Source organism: Carassius carassius, chromosome 26, assembly GCF_963082965.1.
Source record: "Carassius carassius chromosome 26, fCarCar2.1, whole genome shotgun sequence".
Classification (NCBI taxonomy): Eukaryota; Metazoa; Chordata; class Actinopteri; order Cypriniformes; family Cyprinidae; genus Carassius; species Carassius carassius.
In genome coordinates, this window is record NC_081780.1 from 15,702,312 (window position 1) to 15,722,601 (window position 20,290).

At 35.7% G+C, this 20,290-nt stretch overlaps 1 protein-coding gene across 1 annotated transcript in view; it reads left to right on the forward strand.

Annotated features, from left to right (window-relative positions):
- LOC132105890 (thyrotropin-releasing hormone-degrading ectoenzyme-like) overlaps window positions 1-15,124 on the forward strand; it is a 144,285-nt gene extending 129,161 nt beyond the window's left edge. Inside the window, exons 16-19 of the mRNA XM_059511371.1 lie at window positions 8,566-8,733; window positions 12,196-12,336; window positions 12,576-12,657; window positions 14,091-15,124. Coding sequence (XP_059367354.1) covers window positions 8,566-8,733; window positions 12,196-12,336; window positions 12,576-12,657; window positions 14,091-14,234 — 535 coding nt within the window. The 3' untranslated portion in view covers window positions 14,235-15,124. The remainder of the gene's footprint in view (window positions 1-8,565; window positions 8,734-12,195; window positions 12,337-12,575; window positions 12,658-14,090) is intronic.
- Window positions 15,125-20,290: the final 5,166 nt, after the last annotated feature.

Here is a 20,290-nt window from a genome sequence, read left to right on the forward strand (position 1 = left end):
GCTATTGGTTCTCTCGCCGTGTTTCCTGTAACACCGAACGTGACATTGTCTTTTACTTGAAGTGATGAGTAAATGAAATGAGTAAAGTGATACGAGTACTGATGTGCTGTCATTGTTCATTGACATTTGTTCATGGAATCTAAGCTATTTTTAACTTCAAATATCCACACAGAACGCTTACTTCTAATAACACAAAATTTATTGTAACTTTAAAAATAATACAGCGATTTGATTCAAGAAATGTGTTTGCTTGTCTTACTGCTTTTAAACTGCAGTAATGTTGTTAATGTACTCAAAACTGTACTTTTTTAATGTACTTTTTATTAAAGTCAGCTTATAGTTCTAAAACTTAATCAGGTTAGTTTTATTTATGTATTTAATTATGTATCTTGAACATATATAAATCAAGTTTATTTAACAAACAAATGATGTATTTTTAACATAAAAATCATGTTCGTTTAACAAGCACAAATTATGTATCTTTAACATTTAAAAATCATTTCCGTTTAACAAGCAAAAATTATGTATTTTGAACATAAATAAATCATGTTTATTTAACAAACAAATTATGTATTTTTAACATATAAAAATCATGTTTGTTTAACAAGCAAAAATTATGTAGCTTTAACATGTATAAATCATGTTGCGTATACCTAACTTTATTATGTGCAACCGATGTACATATTTTTTTTTTTTATGTTAATCCAACAGGTTTTTTTTTTCAGTGTATATGTTAAAATGAAAATAAAAAAGGCAAATTTATATAAAATTTTGTTTCACTGTAATGTCTGTATATATACACATATCCCTGAAATGAAATGAAAACGGAAGGAGGCAGTGGTATTTGATATCCTTTTTTGTTTTATTGTAAATATACAGAGAAGGAAAATTGCAGTAGCCATGGTCAGCTGACTGAAGTTATCAACGCTGCTGTTTGCAGAATTACCGGATTTGCGTCGTCGCGGACATCACACTCCCGAGTCGAATGCATGTCTGAAGTCTGAACTATGTCTGAAGAATGCACGTCCAAAATCAGCGTACTTTGTATTGAGAAACGCGCGCAGACCTACGTCACCAGTTTATTTGCTTAATCTTCCCAGTACTTTACACCGCAGTGGAAACGCAGAAAGCAACAGTTCCTGGGGGAAAAAAGTTCCTGAGGAAAAAAGTTCCTGGTACAAATGTTCCGGGTAATTTCGGTGGAAAAAGTGCTTAAGTAAACGTACATGTAAAATTCTAAATACAGCAGTGACAGCCAGAGTTGTCCTTTTTGATTTGGTCAAATTATATTTTCATGATAATATCGAGGCACAGCGCTTGATGAAGTGTGGACACTTTGAGGTCTGATCAATATGTTCTGCTCATCAACCCCTGCCAAGATTCATACAGTAGGAGCTTTATTCCAAGTGTCCATGGCAACACACATTTATTCATCTAATTTGTTTTCCCTGCCTCCCACAGCAATGTTCACATTCATGTATGCAGTATCACACTGTCAAACACACAATGCAAACGGCAGGGACTAATGACCATAATGGAGAATAAACAGGATTGTGGGTGTGTGTTTGTGTATCTGAAAAACGGCTTTATCCGGCACAAGATATTGTGTTTGCCCACTTTTTAGAAAATAATTTTTTGTGCTTAAGCCAAATAGTTGGCTGCATGCCTACAAACACATGAGAGACTATACACACACACACACATTAAACACACTAAACTGCAAATTGGCAACCTCAAACATACTGGAAATTTGTTTGCTGGCTTCTTTAATATCATGCCCTGAAATCGACAGCTAGACCTTAAATACACACACAGATGCTTTATGACACATTAAATGTGTTACATATTGACCTTGGCTTCATATAATGTGCATTTAATGACTTCTGAGGCCTCTAACATGACTCTAATAAAAGCGGGCTGCTCAATTTAAAAGCTTTTTGGCCTAATATTCCTGCTTTTAACACACTCAGTTGGATTCAGCCAGTGTTTGACCTGCTCAGTCAAAGATTTTCCAATCTTTTGGCCTGAAACTGCTCAATTGCTCTGACAGTGGCTCTGTAATTATTACCCCGTGGAGTCCAGTGTAAGGTTTCTGATTGTGTCTGAACAGTCAGGAAGTCTCTGTACTGAACACAATCCCTCCTGCTAGATCTATCATCATGTGGACAGGTTAGTGTAATCTACTGCCAGAGAGTTAGAGCTTGTGAAAACACTCAAATTTTAGATGATTTTTCAACATTTAAGGCATTAAGCAGATACTTTTAACTGATTAAAAAATATTTTGTTTCTTGTGTATGACTGTCAAAGTCAACAGATGGCAAGAAAGTCTGAAAGTCCTTCTTCTCCACTGATTTTATGTTATTGTTAGTCTTATCCTTTTGATTCTTATTATTTTGTTTTATGACATAACGGCTCTTAATCGTGCCTCTTACCTGACTGCAGAAGTCTGGATTTTCCAGATGTGTCCTTTTCTGTCCTTTTCTTCAAAAATGACCTCCAGTCCTACTGGGACAATAAAAATAATCTGTTCAGTTTGATATTCAGGGATGAGCACATCATAAAAGAGGAATGTGTTTGACCTTTATGTCTTTTTATGGTTTAGGTAATGATAATGTCACAGTAGCGTTCATGAGCTGCAAAGACAGGCTTCAGATCACTTTACAAAATGCTGACAAATCCTCCTCATGTCTTCCTCATTTATTCATTAAAAACAAGATACCACAGACTAAAAAAAAAAAGAAAACAGAAATTAAAGTCAGACACCTCTGTTAAGGCAAATTGCTGTTAAGTGTAGTTTTTGTCTGTTTGGAAAAAGTCTCACACAATGTAAAATACTCAGAACTTTTTACATTGTTTCAAAACAAACATACAGAATTTTTACAAAATCTTATTACAGCAGTCTATTATAAATGTGTTGCCTCCACATAGCCAAATTGGTTGTGACATGATTTGGTATCTTACTGGAGGTGCCGTTTTCTGTATTGTTACACGGAAAACTCCCAGAGGCTCTGACGGCTCATCCAGAATCAGCCGGTCTTTATTGCACTTTGTTTGAGCAAATCAAAAGTTCAGTCACTGTATCGCTGCGTCTCCTCCAGAGGTTTAATGTTATTTCTTCTTCCTGTACGAATATCACATGCATCACCTCACAGCCTGAGATGCATTTTGTCTCTGTTAGCTCTACTGTAGACGGTTATTCTTTTCTGAGATTTATAACCAGATGATATCAAGGGTCCACAGAGGGCTCTTACTTATGACCGATATATTGCTAGACTATATATTGCACTGTGACTCACTTTGAGAGGGCTGCAGTAATGATTTGGGTCAAATTTTAACCACTTAAATGATGAACTCACTAAAGATCCTCGAATCAGATCAGGTAGTGTTATTATGGACAGTTTTCACCGTGACAGAAGTCATGTGATTCAAAATGATTGCAGACAGCAGAAGACCACTTCAACCAAAGTGGTCCGTTTTGAATCTAAGAGTTTTTTTTTTTTCGAAACAAGAATTATGTGTGAAGAGATCACGTGACCCTCGAAGGCGATGCAAACATAGTCCTTCGCTCTGCTCATTCTGTCAAATATTCTATAATCCTAAAAGGAAATTTCGAACCACTCTCTATCCCATCATGAGTACTTCAACGGTCAACGACAATTGGAAAAGAAAGATCGAGCAATCACCAATAAAGAAAAAAATTAAAAGATCCCACCATCTCCCGAGAGGACCTTGACAGCGCCATTGCTAATGGTATCAAGCTTGCACTTAAAGAACAACAGAGTACTCTGGATTTGGTTATGGCCTCAACAGTAAGAGATGCAATAGACTCTGTACAGACCACAGCATTTTGTGATCTACATGGACAGACAAGCAACCAACAATTCTGTTAAAGACCTAAGAGCAGAGCTTGGAGAGTCAGTGTGATGATTCCGCAGGTGAGGATAGGAGGATAGTCGCGAACTTGAGAAAACAGCTAGAAGAATGTACCGATAGAATGATGGACATTGAGGAAAGAAGTGGGAGAAACAACGTGCGACTGGTGGGGTTGCCAGAGGGGGGCAGAGGGCTCTGACGCAGCCAGCTTTCTCAGAGCTAATATATCCAAGTGGATTCTTGCACTGAAACGCTGTGACATCGAGATTTATCGTACTCATTACGTTTATGGCGGAGGTAAAAGTAACTCTGATCAGCTGCATGCTCTTATCTTTTGTATACTAAATTGGCAAGACAGGTCAGCGATCCTGAAAGGTGCACGGCAGGCGCACCCAGTGAAATACATGCAGAACAATGTCACGCTACTATTTTTTCATGATTACTCATTCAGATGATTTGGTATATAGAGTACATATCAGCATTTACATGTCATTAACAGGATGGAATTGCTTTTGTTTTTCTTCATTTATTAGATACAATATATTATAATATTTAGACCGTAAATCAATTTCCTGTGCACTGATACAAGAGACACATCTAAAACAATCTGATGTGGCACATTTCCAGAACAAGTATTATAAATTGGCAGCCTTCTCCTGCGCTCTTAATAAAACTCAGGTGGTGCTTATCTTAGTTAACAGGAAGTTACAGCTAATAGTTGAACATACCGGAAGTGATGATGAGGGTAGATTTGTTTATATCCGTGGCAAAATATATAATGACAGGATAGCATTGGTTTCTATTTATGGTCCAAACGACGCAGACAGTTCTTTTTTTTTTTTTTTTTTTACAAATTTTTCCAATACATTACTTGAGCAGACTGATTGCTCAATTAATCTTCTAAGTTGCTTAATAAATTTATCACTGAACTCAATATAATCGAACTTTGGAGAATTCAGAATAACACCTCTAAGAACTTTACTTTTTTTTCCTAATAGGTAGAAGACTTTCTCTAGGATAGATTACATATTTCTCAGTCCATCTCTAATTTTGTGTAATTCTTCCATCTCTATATTACCAATCATCTGATCATTCTGCTGTGTTGTGTAAAAATCATATTTCCAATATTAAAGCCAAAGCCCCTAGATGGTGCTTTAAAATATCATTATTAAGCAGTCAGTCTTTCAACAATTCGCTAAAAGAACACATAAAGGATTTTCGAGAAATTGTGAATGTGCCTGTAGATCCTCAAATACTGTCGGAAACAACACAATGCACGGATTCTGTATAGCTTTTTCTTCCACTCTTGCAAAAGTGAAAATTCAGTTTGCACAATTAGAAAGTAAAATCCAATCATTACAAAACCTACAAAAGCAAAATGTTACTGATAAAAGGCCACACAATTGTCCTCCTTGAAAGAAGAATATGCTTTACTTTTACATTCAAAGGCAGAGTTTATCTTTCATAGGACTAGGCAAAAATATTATTTCGAATCAGAGAGACCTGGCCACATATCGGCTCTTAGTCTGAGGGAATGTAAGTCAAAAGCATATATCAATGCAATAATATCATCAGGTGGTCAGGTCACCACGAACCCTACAATGATTAATGACATATTCAAAGATTTTTAAATACATTTGTATAAAGCTGAAACAGATTCTGAGGAATCAGTTTGCAAAACAGTATTTAGCTAAATTAGATTTATCTCAGATCTCTCAGATTGATAAAGAATTTTTGGAGGCCCCATTAAGTTTGGAGGAGCTCCATAAATCACTAAAAAGTAGAGGTCAAACTACCATTTTTTCAAATATCAGCATCAGCCAATACGTTTTTCTGCTTGGCCGGTGTGTTCGACATTTATTTTGACATCGATGAAAGCGGCAGCGTCTGAGCGCACACAGTGCCAACTTTCTCTTTCTTTTTCTAGTTCTGTCTAATATGGTTAGAAGTCTGTCTGTACAAAGGAATTAATGTATACAAAAAAGTATTATAATGATTGCTTTTATATTATTAGTAATAGAAAGGCAAACATTGTTATACTTTCTCGTTTGCCATCAGCATTAAGCAAATATGTATTTATATCATTTAAACAAATCTTTGAAAGACTAATGAACATTTAATTTCACAAACCTTGCAAACTTAGCCGAATCCAGCTGTGAGATCTTGTGAATTGTGCATTTTTATCCTGCATGATCGGTTTTTGTGTGACGGTCGGTCCATGTGAATTGAATGCTTTCAATTTTAAACTCGTGATTTAAAGTTATTCTGCACTTTATGTATTTGCCCATTGTCATATTCATGTCATTTTCACTGTATGCAAAATGAGTGTTACCCTGGCTTTATTTGAAAAATGATTTCCAATGCACAAAAACTTCTCAAAATACTGAGTGCCCTGTTGGTTACAGTGTTCACTTCCCTTTTATTTATATGTTTATTAAATATTTATGTATTTGTGAAAATACTTTGTCATCTAAAGTGTAAGTATGGTCATTTTACACTTAACATTTTTTAATCCATTGTCAAATTATTTCAAATGTAAAAAAAAATAAATAAAAAGTTAATAAAAATAATAATAATAATTATTGTTATATCGGCTTCATATCGGCTATCGGCTCCCCTGCTTTAAAAAAAAAAACTATTTTGGTAAAAAAATCTATATTGGTCGACCACTACTAAAAAGCCTACAAAAAGGCAAATTGGCGGGTCTAGACGGTCTTCCTCCTGAATTATATTTAGAAATCTGGGAGTTAGTAAGGACACTCATGCTTATCTCATTTAATTTTGCAATTGAGCATGGTGTATTTTATAGAGAACAAAACACATCGCTGATATCATTACTTCTTAAAAAATCAGTTAGACTGCTCCAGCTACAGACTGATATCACTTTCCCCAGGTGATCTAAGGGTTACGCTAAACCTATTACCTTTCACATGGAGAAGGTAATTCATGGTTTGATCAAGGCTGATCAAACTGGTTTTATAAAGGGGCACCACGCGCCTAACAATATGCCTCAACTCTTCCATATACTTGATTTTGCAGACTCTCATCAGAGCCCATGTGCAGTTCGCTTGATGCAGAAAAAGCCTTTGATAGGCTAGAGTGGAATTATATGTGGGCTTATATGTTTTGGCTTCAGTGAACATTTCATTTCTATGATTAAGATTTTATACAACTCAACGACGTCATCAGTCTTGACTGGCAATATTATTTCTCCCCCGTTCCTTCTAAAACAGGGAACGAGGCAGGTATGTCCACTTTCCTCCATATTGTTTTGTTTATCTCTCACCACTAGCACAAACCGTTTGGAAATCTGAAGTAGCATCGATTAAGATTCGTGATCATAATCATATTATATCATTGTATGTAGATGACATTATTTTGTATTAGATCACTTTGATATTTCAGTTTCTGAGATGATTAAGGAATTTGATAATTTTAGTGGTTTATCGGGTTACAAGATAAGCTATGTTACTGTTCGTTCCAATTTAAGGCTTTTCATAATTGTGTTGAACCTCAATCTTAAGTTTCATGGAGAGTGATTGAATCTGACAAGGTAAAACCAAACAGACTTCAAGATATTTTATTTGCTGGCACAGGGAAAAAAGGTGATAATTACAAATCTGGCCCTGTTATAGCTAATTCTATTAGAATCTGGAAAATGGTTGAATGTCTGATGGGAGGACCCTTCAAATTTTGTAATAGTGCACCATTATGGCACAATCTAAATTTTTTATGTGGAAATCGTCCATTTGTCCAACCATCTTGGACTTCTTTAGGCACAAACACTTACGTTCTGCTCTCAAGGCCTATGGAGTTCCTTGGGCATCTCCTATTTCCTCTCAACATATGCAAGATTGGATTGCACCATCTTCTGGCACCATCTTCTTGAGTGTTCTATTGTCAGTAATCTGTGGACACATGTAAACTTTGTTTTATTCTCTTTACTACAAACTGATTACATGGTTAAGCCAAGTTTCCGTCTTCTTAAAGATGATTCTGGCTTCTGCATAAGCTCAATACAAAGAAACGAATGCTGTTTGCTTGTTTTACAGCTGCAAAAAAGACAATAATACAGAAATGGTTTACACTGTACATGTGTGGGAATATGTATATGATCCACAGTCTTCTTAAAATAGTGGCCTGTGAATGTACAACAGCACAAATTAATAAGGCCAAACCTATAGTACTATTGATGTTTTTTTTTTTTTTTAATACTAGATTATATAAAAGAATCTCTTATTGGAATATGTAAATTGATTATATGTCTGTTGTTGTTGATTTTACGTTTTATCCCGAATGGATGTTATGTTATTTGTTAAATGTAAAAAAATAAATAAATAAAAAGTTGATCACATACAAAAAAAAAAAAAAAAGATGTGTGAACACAGTGTAATCTAATGGCGTGTGAATCTGATGTAACCCTCAGCAACCATTAAATGAACAGACTTGGTCACAGTGAGAAATGCTAATCACCTGAACTTTTCATTGTGCATATATGCTAATCAGTGTATCACCATTTTCACTATTTTCCCTAGACTGTGAAAGTAGATCTTTGTATTTATGTAAAAAGAAAATAGTAAACAGTAAAAAAGATTTTGGCTCCGTCAATACAGTTGTTAATGTTATATACAAGGATTTAAATGCTAACATTATCCGTGAATATTTACCTTGTGTCTCCACTCTGTCCCGCAGGATTCCTCCCAACGTGCGGGACATTGTGTACTGCACAGGTGTTTCTCTGATGGATGAGGATGTGTGGGAGTTTATCTGGATGAAGTTTCACTCCTCTACAGCAATTTCTGAGAAGAAGGTTCTTCTGGAGGCCTTGACCTGCAGTGACAACATCTTCCTGCTCAACAGGTCAGTCAATGTTTTTATACCTCATTAACAAAGACATGATAAAGCAAAGAAATTCAAATAACAAACCACAGTAGCATGACACGTTTATCAATCAGTCTTAGCTGAAAGTTTCAGCTTCTTTTTAGCTTGGAATATATGTACCAACCACCAGCCTCTTCATTCACTTTGTCAAGAATTTGGTGTGCTTTCTGCCATTTTACTGATAGCATGAAGTGTCTGATTATAACTTACTAGATAGTTTGCAATCTACTGTACCTCAATCCCATTCAATCCTATCCTCCATGTCATGTCACTTACACCAGCAGAGCTGCTCTCACTCCACTGATGGTGCAGTAAAGACAATGGCTGCCGTAGGAGCTTTTCCCACGGTGTCTTAAATCCTCTCCCAACTCAATAGCAGGATGAGGACGGTGACGGATTACACCTTGTCCAGAGTAGACGTGGATCTCAGAGCCCACACATATTCTGAAGCAGATTCACTGCGGCTTCAACATCTCCATTTATTCTGTTGCATTTGGTCGTTGTTTTATGGATGCACTGAGAGAAAGAAACATTCCCATACAAAGAGACCCAGCCTGACCCCTCTCTGCAGTGAGTGCTCAGCACTCAACAGGCTGATTCCTGTGGGACGGATTCAGTGTGAGTCTGTTGAGAGGGATGTGGTTTGCTTCACTAGAGGATGAAGATAAATAGCTCCACACTTAGTAAGCACACATCTCAGTGCTCTACATCCATGCATTTTCATCTTCATGTTTAGATACTATTTATCATATTACAGTCAGCAAGGAAGCTATTCATTTTGTTCTATAGTGGTAATTACCTTGCTTGAAGGTAAAATCAATTAGTTTATTTTTCTCACTTTCAGTGATCCATGACTCGGCTGTGACACACAGTACACCTAGATACAACATCTGAAAGTCATGCAGCTGAAACATGAATACAAAATCCATCATTCTCACACAATACCATATTTTGGAAGGCCATCCTGCTTCTGATTTTGGATTGTCCAGTAATACTGTGTTTCAGGGTCAACATTCCCTTCAACCAATCAGATTCTGATAGAATTTAGTAACTATCTTGATCAAACTCACCTACCTGTAACTTTATGGTAATCTAAAATACATTTATTGTCTTTGTTCAGGGTGCTTTTGGTTAGAATCGGAGCTAAACTCTGCAGGAAAGTAGACCTCAAGGGTCAGAGTTGAGAACCCCTGTATAAGATCATCTTGACTGGTAGTTTGGATCTGGTTAAAGTGGACAACCATTTCCCAAACATAAACTTGCATTAAAGAAAAAAATAAAAAATTTTCATAGAAAAAACAAAAAACAAAAACAAAAAAATTATTCCCCACAACACAAAACTGTTATTTCCATAAGTCTGAATATTAGTAAATGATGTGGCATGCAGTAGTGACGTAGTGGTGTTGAAAGTGCCAGATATCATTGCCAGACCCCACCCATCCCTCCCACAGTGCCAGAAAAGCACATGAGTTAGCAACACTTGCTAATAAATATGTGCTAATTAGAAACTGGCACTTAGTCCTACAGTGCATGGCATTAGTGTAATGTGATAGCTATGTCGATGTGTGAAGACCTGTAACTAAATTTTTATCAGTTTATAGAAAAACTGCAGCTGTTGATTGTCGTCTGAGAGTTTTTAACTCCGTTTATATCTGGATTTCTGCAAGTTCAATTAATTCCCACAAAATGAAGGTGTACATCACTATTCAGTGTGCTGGTAGCACCTTATGAGTCATTGTTGCCTAGAGATGATTTGGTGTTGCTTTATAAGCTTAAAATATCTCTCATAACTTTGATTTGTTTTAGAGTCACACAGGATATGTGAAATATTTGCAGCCTTCAGGCATTCACCTTTGCTCTAGTGTTGAATTAAAAGAGTAGAGAAGACCTCTAGCAGCAGTTCAATTGATTTCAGACAACACTTAAATTTCACACAGCATGCTCAAGCAAATGCCCACTATGCCAGATGCATGAGCTGTGTGCATGTGAGAGTTTGTTTGCGATATTTAATCTATCCTGTGTTTGGAGTGAGCTAGTAAATGCGCTTCAATGAAGGATGGGGTGTATGGAGTCTGTGTTTAGTATTAATTTCTATAGCATGAAGTAATTTGCATCTACCACCTCTGTTTGCACTTCTTTCTATGATGTCTGTTGTGATCCAGTGGGCCGAAAATAATTCCTCTCTACTACAGGAATATGTGTGTGTGTGTGTGTGTGTACGTGTTTCAGCTGATCGCACTTCCGCACTGACTATTTACCTACAGATGTTCCTGCAGCCTTAGAGACTGAAATCTCAGTAAAAAGGGAAAAAATAATACTGTAATCACTTCCTGTTCATTCATCACTCTAGAAATGTAGTTTCAGGTCAAGTGTACATTCTTTATACTTAAAACTGTAATGCTAGTATGCTAATCTGAATATGCTAATCCTTACATTTGCTTTATCAGTCATGAAAAAAAGCCATGCTATGCAGACAGTGTCACAATTATACCTGCTAGAAATCAGTTACACAAGTCCAAAATCAGAATTTCTAAGTGTGAACTTTTAAAAAAAGGATTCGAGAATGAGCGCAGCAAAAGAAACTTATCTCAAAGCTTGTTCGCACTTGTCCTTAGAGAAAGCTGGTGATGTCACTTTTGCGAGCTGTGAAGCTGCTGTCCACACACAGATGTGAGCTTTGTCACAGTGGCAATAATCTCCAGGGAGTTCATAAAAAAAAGCTGCTACAAGTGACTCTGCTACACTTGAATGCAAAAGCCCAGAAGAGCGGTTCAACTGATATAAGAATCCAAAGAACAAAGAAGCAATTATCCCACATGTTTTTGCAAATTGAAACGTGTGCTTCGTGGAGGTGTCTTTATGTGAAACATCTTATTTCCTATTTCTTCCTTTTTCATCTACTTGACATTTCGCACCAATTTGAAGTGAATAGGTCTATCTGCATTCGATTTGGGCTTTTCAGGTTAATTACATTTTGAAGATGCTGACTCACAGTCTTGAAAATGTATTTCAATAATTGTGTTTCGCAAGGCCTGTCAGCTGCTGTATTTGCTGAAAATGGCGAAGAATAATGTGTTTTGTATTTCTGATTTACTCAACCTTAAAACTAGCATAGAACAATTTATTAGAAGGGCTTAATTACTACAGACACTAACATGTTCATGATAATACCTATATTAGTCAAATAGTCATACCAAGTTCTTCCAAGCATAAGAGTGCAACTTATAAAGTATATCATTTATTTTCAGTTTATTGAAACTGTTTCTGTTAAGCTCCACTCGCTTTGTTTGTTTAACATTCCATAGGACTGAATTGGAGTGTTTGTGAAGTTTTAAAGTCCATATCATGGCCATACCACCAATTCATTTTAAATAATTCAGGGTCCCTTGTCAATTATTCCTGATGTATATTTTATCTCCAATTAATTTCTGATGTCCACAGGCTCCTGAATCTGTCACTCACCTCTGACCTGGTGCCAGATCAGGACGTGATCGATGTAATCATACATGTGGGCCGCAATCCCCTTGGAAGACATTTAGCATGGAGATATTTCCGCGAGAAGTGGGACATATTGAATTCCAGGTGAATGTGGCTTTATTAATCTCTGTTTATCAGTGTTTTTAACCTTACTCTCTCAGTTCCTGAAACAAATTTCACATTCGCACTTTCATAAGATATTTATTGGTGAATGTTATTTTTTGTCTTGTTTGTGTTTGGAGGGCCGAGAGCAATAATGGGAAATATCTATTGGTGTTTGTTTGCTTCTGGTCTCATTAGAGCAGTTCTCCAGTGTTTTTAATAACAGTGTCTCTCATTGGCAGGTATGGAGAGGCCTTATTTATGAACTCAAAATTAATTAGCGGCGTGACAGAGTTTCTCAACACTGAGGCCGAGCTGAATGAGGTGAGGCTGAACTTTTACATCATCCTGAGGCTTGTACAACTCTAATCAAACTAAAACAGTAATGCATTATTGACAAATCTTCATGGAGCATTAATACCTCCAAACATACTTTGGTCAGCAAGTTATTGAGATGCAGAAAATGAACAAAAGTAAACTCTGAATACTGCAGAATTGTGCTCTGGACCATTTCCTCATTGTAGCTGCTTAACCTTATTACAGGAAATGGAACATATATTCACTTATTCAAATTCATTCAGCTTCAGTCCCAGAGGACACAGACTGCTGATGCTTCTCACTGCAGCACAGCACTTTCTCATCCAGCTGACTTCGCCTTCCACAATTTATCATTCATACAGAGATAATATGAACCCCTTCAGTGTTTTCTTAAACAGGACATTAGCATACTGTTACCGACAATCAGCTGCTGCAAGAGAACTTCATCCACAGACTCGTGAACAATCAGAGATATGTTTAAACCTTAAATGCATACCTTAGGTCTTTAGTGACATGGGACGTCATTCTATCCTATTTAAAATTTTTAAACGTTTGTAGTATTCCTCAATCTATCAATTATAAACAATATAACAAGAAAAAAGACATAAACAAAGACATAAAATGAAAGAATACCAATACCACCATACTGCAGAGCAATTACTGTATGTAATGAAATATAAATGTAACTGTTATTTGATGCTGGATGTGGTGAATAAGCTGCCATGAATCAAAATATTAGTTTTGAAGTAATTCAAAATGATTGTTTTGAGAATACACTCAAATGTATTCTGAATGTACTGTGGAATTGTTCTTAAAATTTCAAGAGGGATTTTTGCTATTGCAGCAGTTAGAGATCCATATGTGCTGGATAGATAGGTCCGAGTCGCAAAAGATCCAAATATGTAGTAATAATTGGCAAAAAAATACACGCATTTAAGGGTCAATGCTGTGTGTGTGAAATGAGCATTTTATTTTATTTCAAAAGTTTTAATGAACAGACATCAATTTTGAAATAGTTTAGGAGCAATAGAGAAGCTTTAATCCTGAATCCTGAATGTAGACCTCATGACCTCAGGAATTGGGAATCGGTTTTGTAACATGTTATTTAGTAAATGGAGATTTTTGATTAGATTTTTATGCCCTTAATTGATGTTAGAATTTGTTTTTGACAGACACCCAAGTGTCCTTTCCTTTCAATAAAACAACAACAACACTGATAATTCTGTTTACTTCAAATGCATTCCCACACCTCATTATCATAAACATCGTTATCTGATGAATTACATGTCAGGAATTTGCATGTATATGCATTGTATATTCTGATGCCGTTTAACTGTCAGAGATGAAGGTGCTACTTACATGCATAAACACACAAGATTTGATACATCAAGACACAATACAATGAAAATGTTAATGAAAATTGTTTATTCTCTCCTCAGCTGAAAGAGTTCATCCTGACCAGCGGGGGAGAGTCGGCACCTGCGTTCGCTCGAGCCGTTGAGATCGTTCAAGCGAATGTAAAATGGCACATCCTGTTCCAGCAACAGTTTTACCGATGGCTGCGGAAAGCTCCTGATGGTTAAAGCAACATCAAGCATGGAGCGCTCCATTAGCATGGAAACTCATGGCCAGTGACGTAGGGAGATATGAGTGAAAAAAAAAAAGAAAAAGAAAAAAAACCCTATTTTGGACTAGAAGATTCAGCAAAATTGAGCTTTTATTTCCCTACTGTTTTTGAAACGACCAGGCTCTCACAGACCAGGATGAAATTAATGGCTGAAAAACACCGAAGGAATCAACGTCGGAAAATGCATGATGGCATATGTCAGTAGCGGCAGATGATTTACATTCCATTTCCACATTGTATTTTGCATGAAAGTCATTTCCCTCTTGCCGTCATTCTGTTTGCTGAAGTTTGACCTTTTCTGAGTCCTGAGAATATCGGATTTGCTTTGAAGACCAGATGACGGTACAAAGAGATTGCTCTTCGGTATATATAAACACAATTTAGATTAAGCACAAAGACGTGACAATCAGTGTTTTGATTGGAACCCTACGAGGAGGACAAAGAGGAGAAGTATTCATGTAGCCTTTTCTCTCTCCAAAGCCATAAAGAGGAGCAGACTGAATTTTATCTCTTGTATAGATGGTGTTTATTGTTTGATGAATTGACAGCACTCAATGGTCATCAGAAGACAGAATCTTTTGGAAGGTTTTCTGCTGGTCCTGGCTGGAGCGGTGATGGTTTAACCAGCAGGTGTCTTGGATCATTTGCATTCTCATAGTGTAACTCTTCGCTCTCCAGTTTTGGAGGGTTTGTCCTTGAATATGGTATGTTTGTTTGAGTGGAAAAATAGTGTGTCAATATTTTCATTTATGATTTATTGATAAGCTGGAAGGAGGTCAATGCAGTGGTGAGATGTTATCTTGTTGTGGATAATGTGAGCTTTTGAAATGGTTGTCATGGAGACCAATTATATAATATTAATAATTAATAATATATAAGTTTTATTGTAAGTTTTATCTTTCTTCTTTCAGTTGTTATATATATATATATATATATATATATATATATATATATATATGGACATGAATGGTTAAACGTGCAGTGTTGAAAATGATGTAGTGGTTGACCAATATGCGGGTTTCTGTATGCTTGATTTGTTTTTAAGAATGTTAAAAAAAATATCAGTTAAGCAAGACAACTTTACTTTTTAGGCAAAATTGTGTAATATAATGCTTTTCGAAGGATATATCTTGAATTCTATTTATTTTTCTTACTCAGATTGTTTCCTTAGTTTTTTAAACATTTGTCTGTGCAGTTTTGCTTCTGAGGTAAATTGATCTTGATTTAAGGATGCCTGAAGACCATAATAGGTATGATAAATGTAATGATGGCAAAACAGATATAGAAATTTGCTAAAAAAAAAAGGACAAGGGCAAACTATATTTAATCTAAAAAATATATATATATATTTATATAAAATATATATAAAATATATATATATATATATATATATAAAAATCTATCAACAATCATAATGAGTATTAACACATTTTAATTGGCCAATCAAATCAGCTAATCTGGAAAATGGCCATTATCAGCCAGTTGGTCATCTTGGTCGATATATTGGTCCATCACTACTGTATATGACTCTCAGGCTTGGGCAAAATTCAGAATTTAAGAATTTTAAGACATTAGAGGAGTTTCATTAGACAGACAAAGGGTTGCGACAGAATCTGAATCATTACATCATTAATTTAAACTAATCATCCCTATTTATTCCCTCAAACATTTACTCAGTTGAGTACGATGACTTATACCTGTATGATTATTAGGACTTAAGTAAATTATTTTTCTAAATTAAGTTCAATACTTTTAACATGGCTAACATTGAAATATTAATATATCGATCATATTTTAAACTCATTTCAAAAAGCCTCCTTTTGGAATTTGTATTAATTCTGTGAATATTTTTTTCTGCACTGGAATATGTGAAATATATTATTAGCTACAGAAATAATATAATATAATATAATATAATATAATATAATATAATATAATATAATATAATATAATATAATATAATATAATATAATATAATATAATATAATATAATATAATATATATGTATATGACACACATATGGGGAAGCCATACCTAACCATATAATTTCAAACATTTTTAATCCTCCACAGTTAATAAATGTGTTTGGAAATACCTCATATATTGTGAGTATGGTAAATTGTACATCACACTTAGGCTTTTATTTTGTTTACTTTATTCTGGTGATTCTTTTCAGAAACTACATGAAAGCTCTCATAATTTTAATTCTGCATCCTCTTTGCTACCTCAATTCAGATTCAGTTCAAATTTAAGAACTGAACTGCAGTTTATAAAGCATTCTCAATTCAGTTCTGAATGGTGCACAACCCTCGTGACTTCAGAGCCCATTAATAGTCTCTCGTATCCAGTTGCCTGTGTGGATCTCTCGAGAAATAAAACGGGGAAACTTAGGCCACTTTTCACATGACTAGCTGGGTATTTAATGAAATCGCCAGGCAAGACCCTTTAGTCAGATACCATGAAGTTGTAAGTTTCCTGTGTAATATCAAACTGATCCAACGTACATTTCCAGCCTTTTTATTTTTCTCCTTTCATGTTGTGTTTGATGTAAAGCTCTCTTTTGTTTCTAAATTTGAGATGATATCCTCTGTGTTTTGAGCAGAGCTGCTTAGAGATTTTAATGCTTACAATAAATTCTTTTGTACAGTAATGCATCCTGGTCTTACTGTACCTGTTATTGATACCTCCATCCTGAGCTACCTTCTGCTGCTTCAGTGCTTATTCTGTTCCAGGAAATTTCTGTCAATGGGGTCAAGCTTCAAAGGTATTTGGTTAGTTACAGTAGGTTACAGTCAAGCTCTAAAGTGACACCAACAGCTCAATTTCCACTCATTTATCTGCTTTTGAACCTCTTATATATATAATTATACATCAATTGCCCATTATCTTGAACTGATAGTTGTTCACCTCTTCTCCTACAAATTTCACAAAATTGCACCTATATTTTAATTGTAGCTGATATCGATGTGCTAATTATTTCCATGTTGTGGCTCATAACCAATAAACGTCTGACATTATATCTATACTACTTTGGGTCCCAGTTTATATTAGGTGGCCTTAACTACTATGGAATCATTTGGTACAATGCACTTGTGTACCGGTAAAATGTAAAAAAAAAAAAAAAAAAAAAAAAAAAAAAAAAAAAAAAACCTGGCATGTAATTACATTTATAATTACACTGTTGACCCAACCCTTACGCCTTAACCTCCACTTAAACCTACTTATATCACCAAAACCTGTCCCTAACCTTTCCTATATCCCACCTCAATAACAGCAAAGGTGTTTTGCAATACAATACAAACACAATAAGTATGTTGTACTTATTTTTCGATGTACAGAAGGCCACCTTATATAAAGTGAGACCCTACTTTGTTACAAAAAGAAACTCAAAGCAAACTAAAAACTTTTTTTTTTTTTGGTACTTATAATAAAAGTCAATACATAATAATAAAGGAGGTATCTGAATAATAAGACAGGCTTTATAATAGAAAGTTTGGGATTGTGTCTGAATTTACTGTGCATTTCAAAGTAAAACTAATAAATGTACTTTTTCAAGAAAAGAACAACTCATGTTTAGTATACTATATATCAGGGCTGAGTATTGTTGTCTGCCTCACAATATATCATATTACAATATAAAACATCAAAATACAATATACAGTATAATTATAAGCCACATGACCTCCATCATGCCACTTTTCAAGATATAATAATATATTATTTATTCCCCAAGGAAACAATTTTGTCTGTGTATCTGATAATTCCTATGTAGCCAGCAATATTATTTTTATATATTTTTTGTTGTATTAGTTTTTGGCCCGAAAATGATACTCTATTTACTAAAATTTTATGCACAGATCTAAATTTATGTACATACTAACCTTAGATATTCTGAAGTAGTCCAGTAAGTTCAACTTTAATACACATTAAAATCTGCATGTTAAAATGTTCAATGCACCCTTGTTGTGATTATATGACTCACAAGTATGGAATGTGAAAATATCTAATATCTCACAGTCACATGTATCGAATCAGCTTTAAAGGGGAAATATGAATAACTAATTATAACTAGTTATAATTAATTATAAATCTTAAGATCCGTTGTAAGTATTTACTTGACATATCAGTTTCAACTGTCTGTCAATTCTGAGAATGTAAATTTCCTGGTTAAGGAAAATAACTTTCTTAGTGTACAATACTAATCAGAGCATGTAACAAAAATCTGCATGATTAGGGACTCCACCTCAATTGTGATACAAGTGAGACTTAAACTACATAAACACTTAAACTAATCTAACACACACACACTCACACACACACACACAAACACACATATACACACACACACATGCATACAGTTGGCATAGGAAAAAGGGTTAAAGCATAAGCAGTAAAGAGAAGAGAAATACAAACATGAAACTATGGTAAAATTTGATATTCAGCAGACAACCTGAAGCCTTTCTTAGTTCAAACACCCTTGTAAAAGATGTAAATGATAATATAGACTAAGTTTGATACTTGCATGTCTTGCCTGTTTGGAAGAGAGTCCTGGTGCACTCTGGGGTTCCGGTAGGTTGGCTGAAGTTAGGTGACAAGAAAGAACAATTTTGGGTCAGAGGATCTTGATGAATGGAAAGTCAAAGTTGAAGCCTGATGCAGACTTAAGGTTTACAGAAGCGTTCTAGCTCACATTCCTATCTTCGTTCCATCCTTATCTGCCCGCACCGGCTCATGCTCTCCACACGTTCAGCCATCAGAAGATTTAGCAGAAGAAATAACCATGTATGGAACTGTGCATGAGCCTTTTAAGGTCTGAGAAGATTCACGACTCTCAGGATGGGCTTGTCCAAAGAGAAAGGCTGAAATTCCAAGCAGGAGATTGGAAATACTGGAGAGTTTTATGACCCTTTGTGTGAGAGCATGGTAATTTAAGTATGGAACTCGATTAAGTGTTGATGCACATACATACATGTTCTTAGAACACTAATATGTTGCATAGGTATAAACATATAAAATACACTCTCAATTAATTAGAAGATGAATTCATAGAGACCAAACATGGTATATGTAAAGTTGCATGAATGAGTGATTCTATCATAAGCATGCATAAAACAGTTTACAATACAAAATAAACTATACAATGAGTCACCGGCCTCATTCAGGACGGTGACGAGTCTGCTTACAGACAGGAGGTTAAAGAGCTGGCTGTCTGGTGCAGTCTCAACAACCTGGAGCTTAACACGCTCAAAACAGTGGAGATGATCGTGGACTTCAGGAGAAACCCCCCTGCACTCCCCCCACTCACCATCATGAACAGCACTGTGACTGCAGTGGAGTCATTCAGGTTCCTGGGCACCACTATCTCTCAGGACCTGAAGTGGGACATTCACATTGACTCCATTGTGAAAAAGGCCCAGCAGAGGTTGTACTTCCTTCGCCAGCTGAGGAAGTTTAACCTGCCACAGGATCTGCTGAAACAGTTCTACTCCACCATCATCAAATCCATCCTCTGCACTTCAGTAACTGTCTGGTTCAGCTCAGCTTCTAAATCTGACCTCAGAAGACTACAGAGGGTAGTCCGGACTGCTGAGCGAATTATCGGTACAACCCTCCCATCCATTCAAGAACTGTACTTATCCAGAGTGAGCAAAAGGGCTGTTAAAATCATTCTGGACCCCTCAGATCCAGCACACTCCCTCTTTGAACTGTTGCCATCTGGTCGACGCTACAGAGCACTGAGCACCAGAACGACCAGACACAGGAACAGTTTCTTCCCTCAGGCAATCCATCTTATGAACAGCTGATAATAACTGTGGGACACACTACACTATTTATATTTATATACACTACACTTTTTATCCAACACACATACTTAGCGTACACGTAAATCTTTTGCACATAATATACATGTACATACATGGAACACACTATACTACTTATATTTATATTTATATACACATACACTTATTTATCCAAACACACATACTTAGCATACAGTTAAAATTTTTCCAC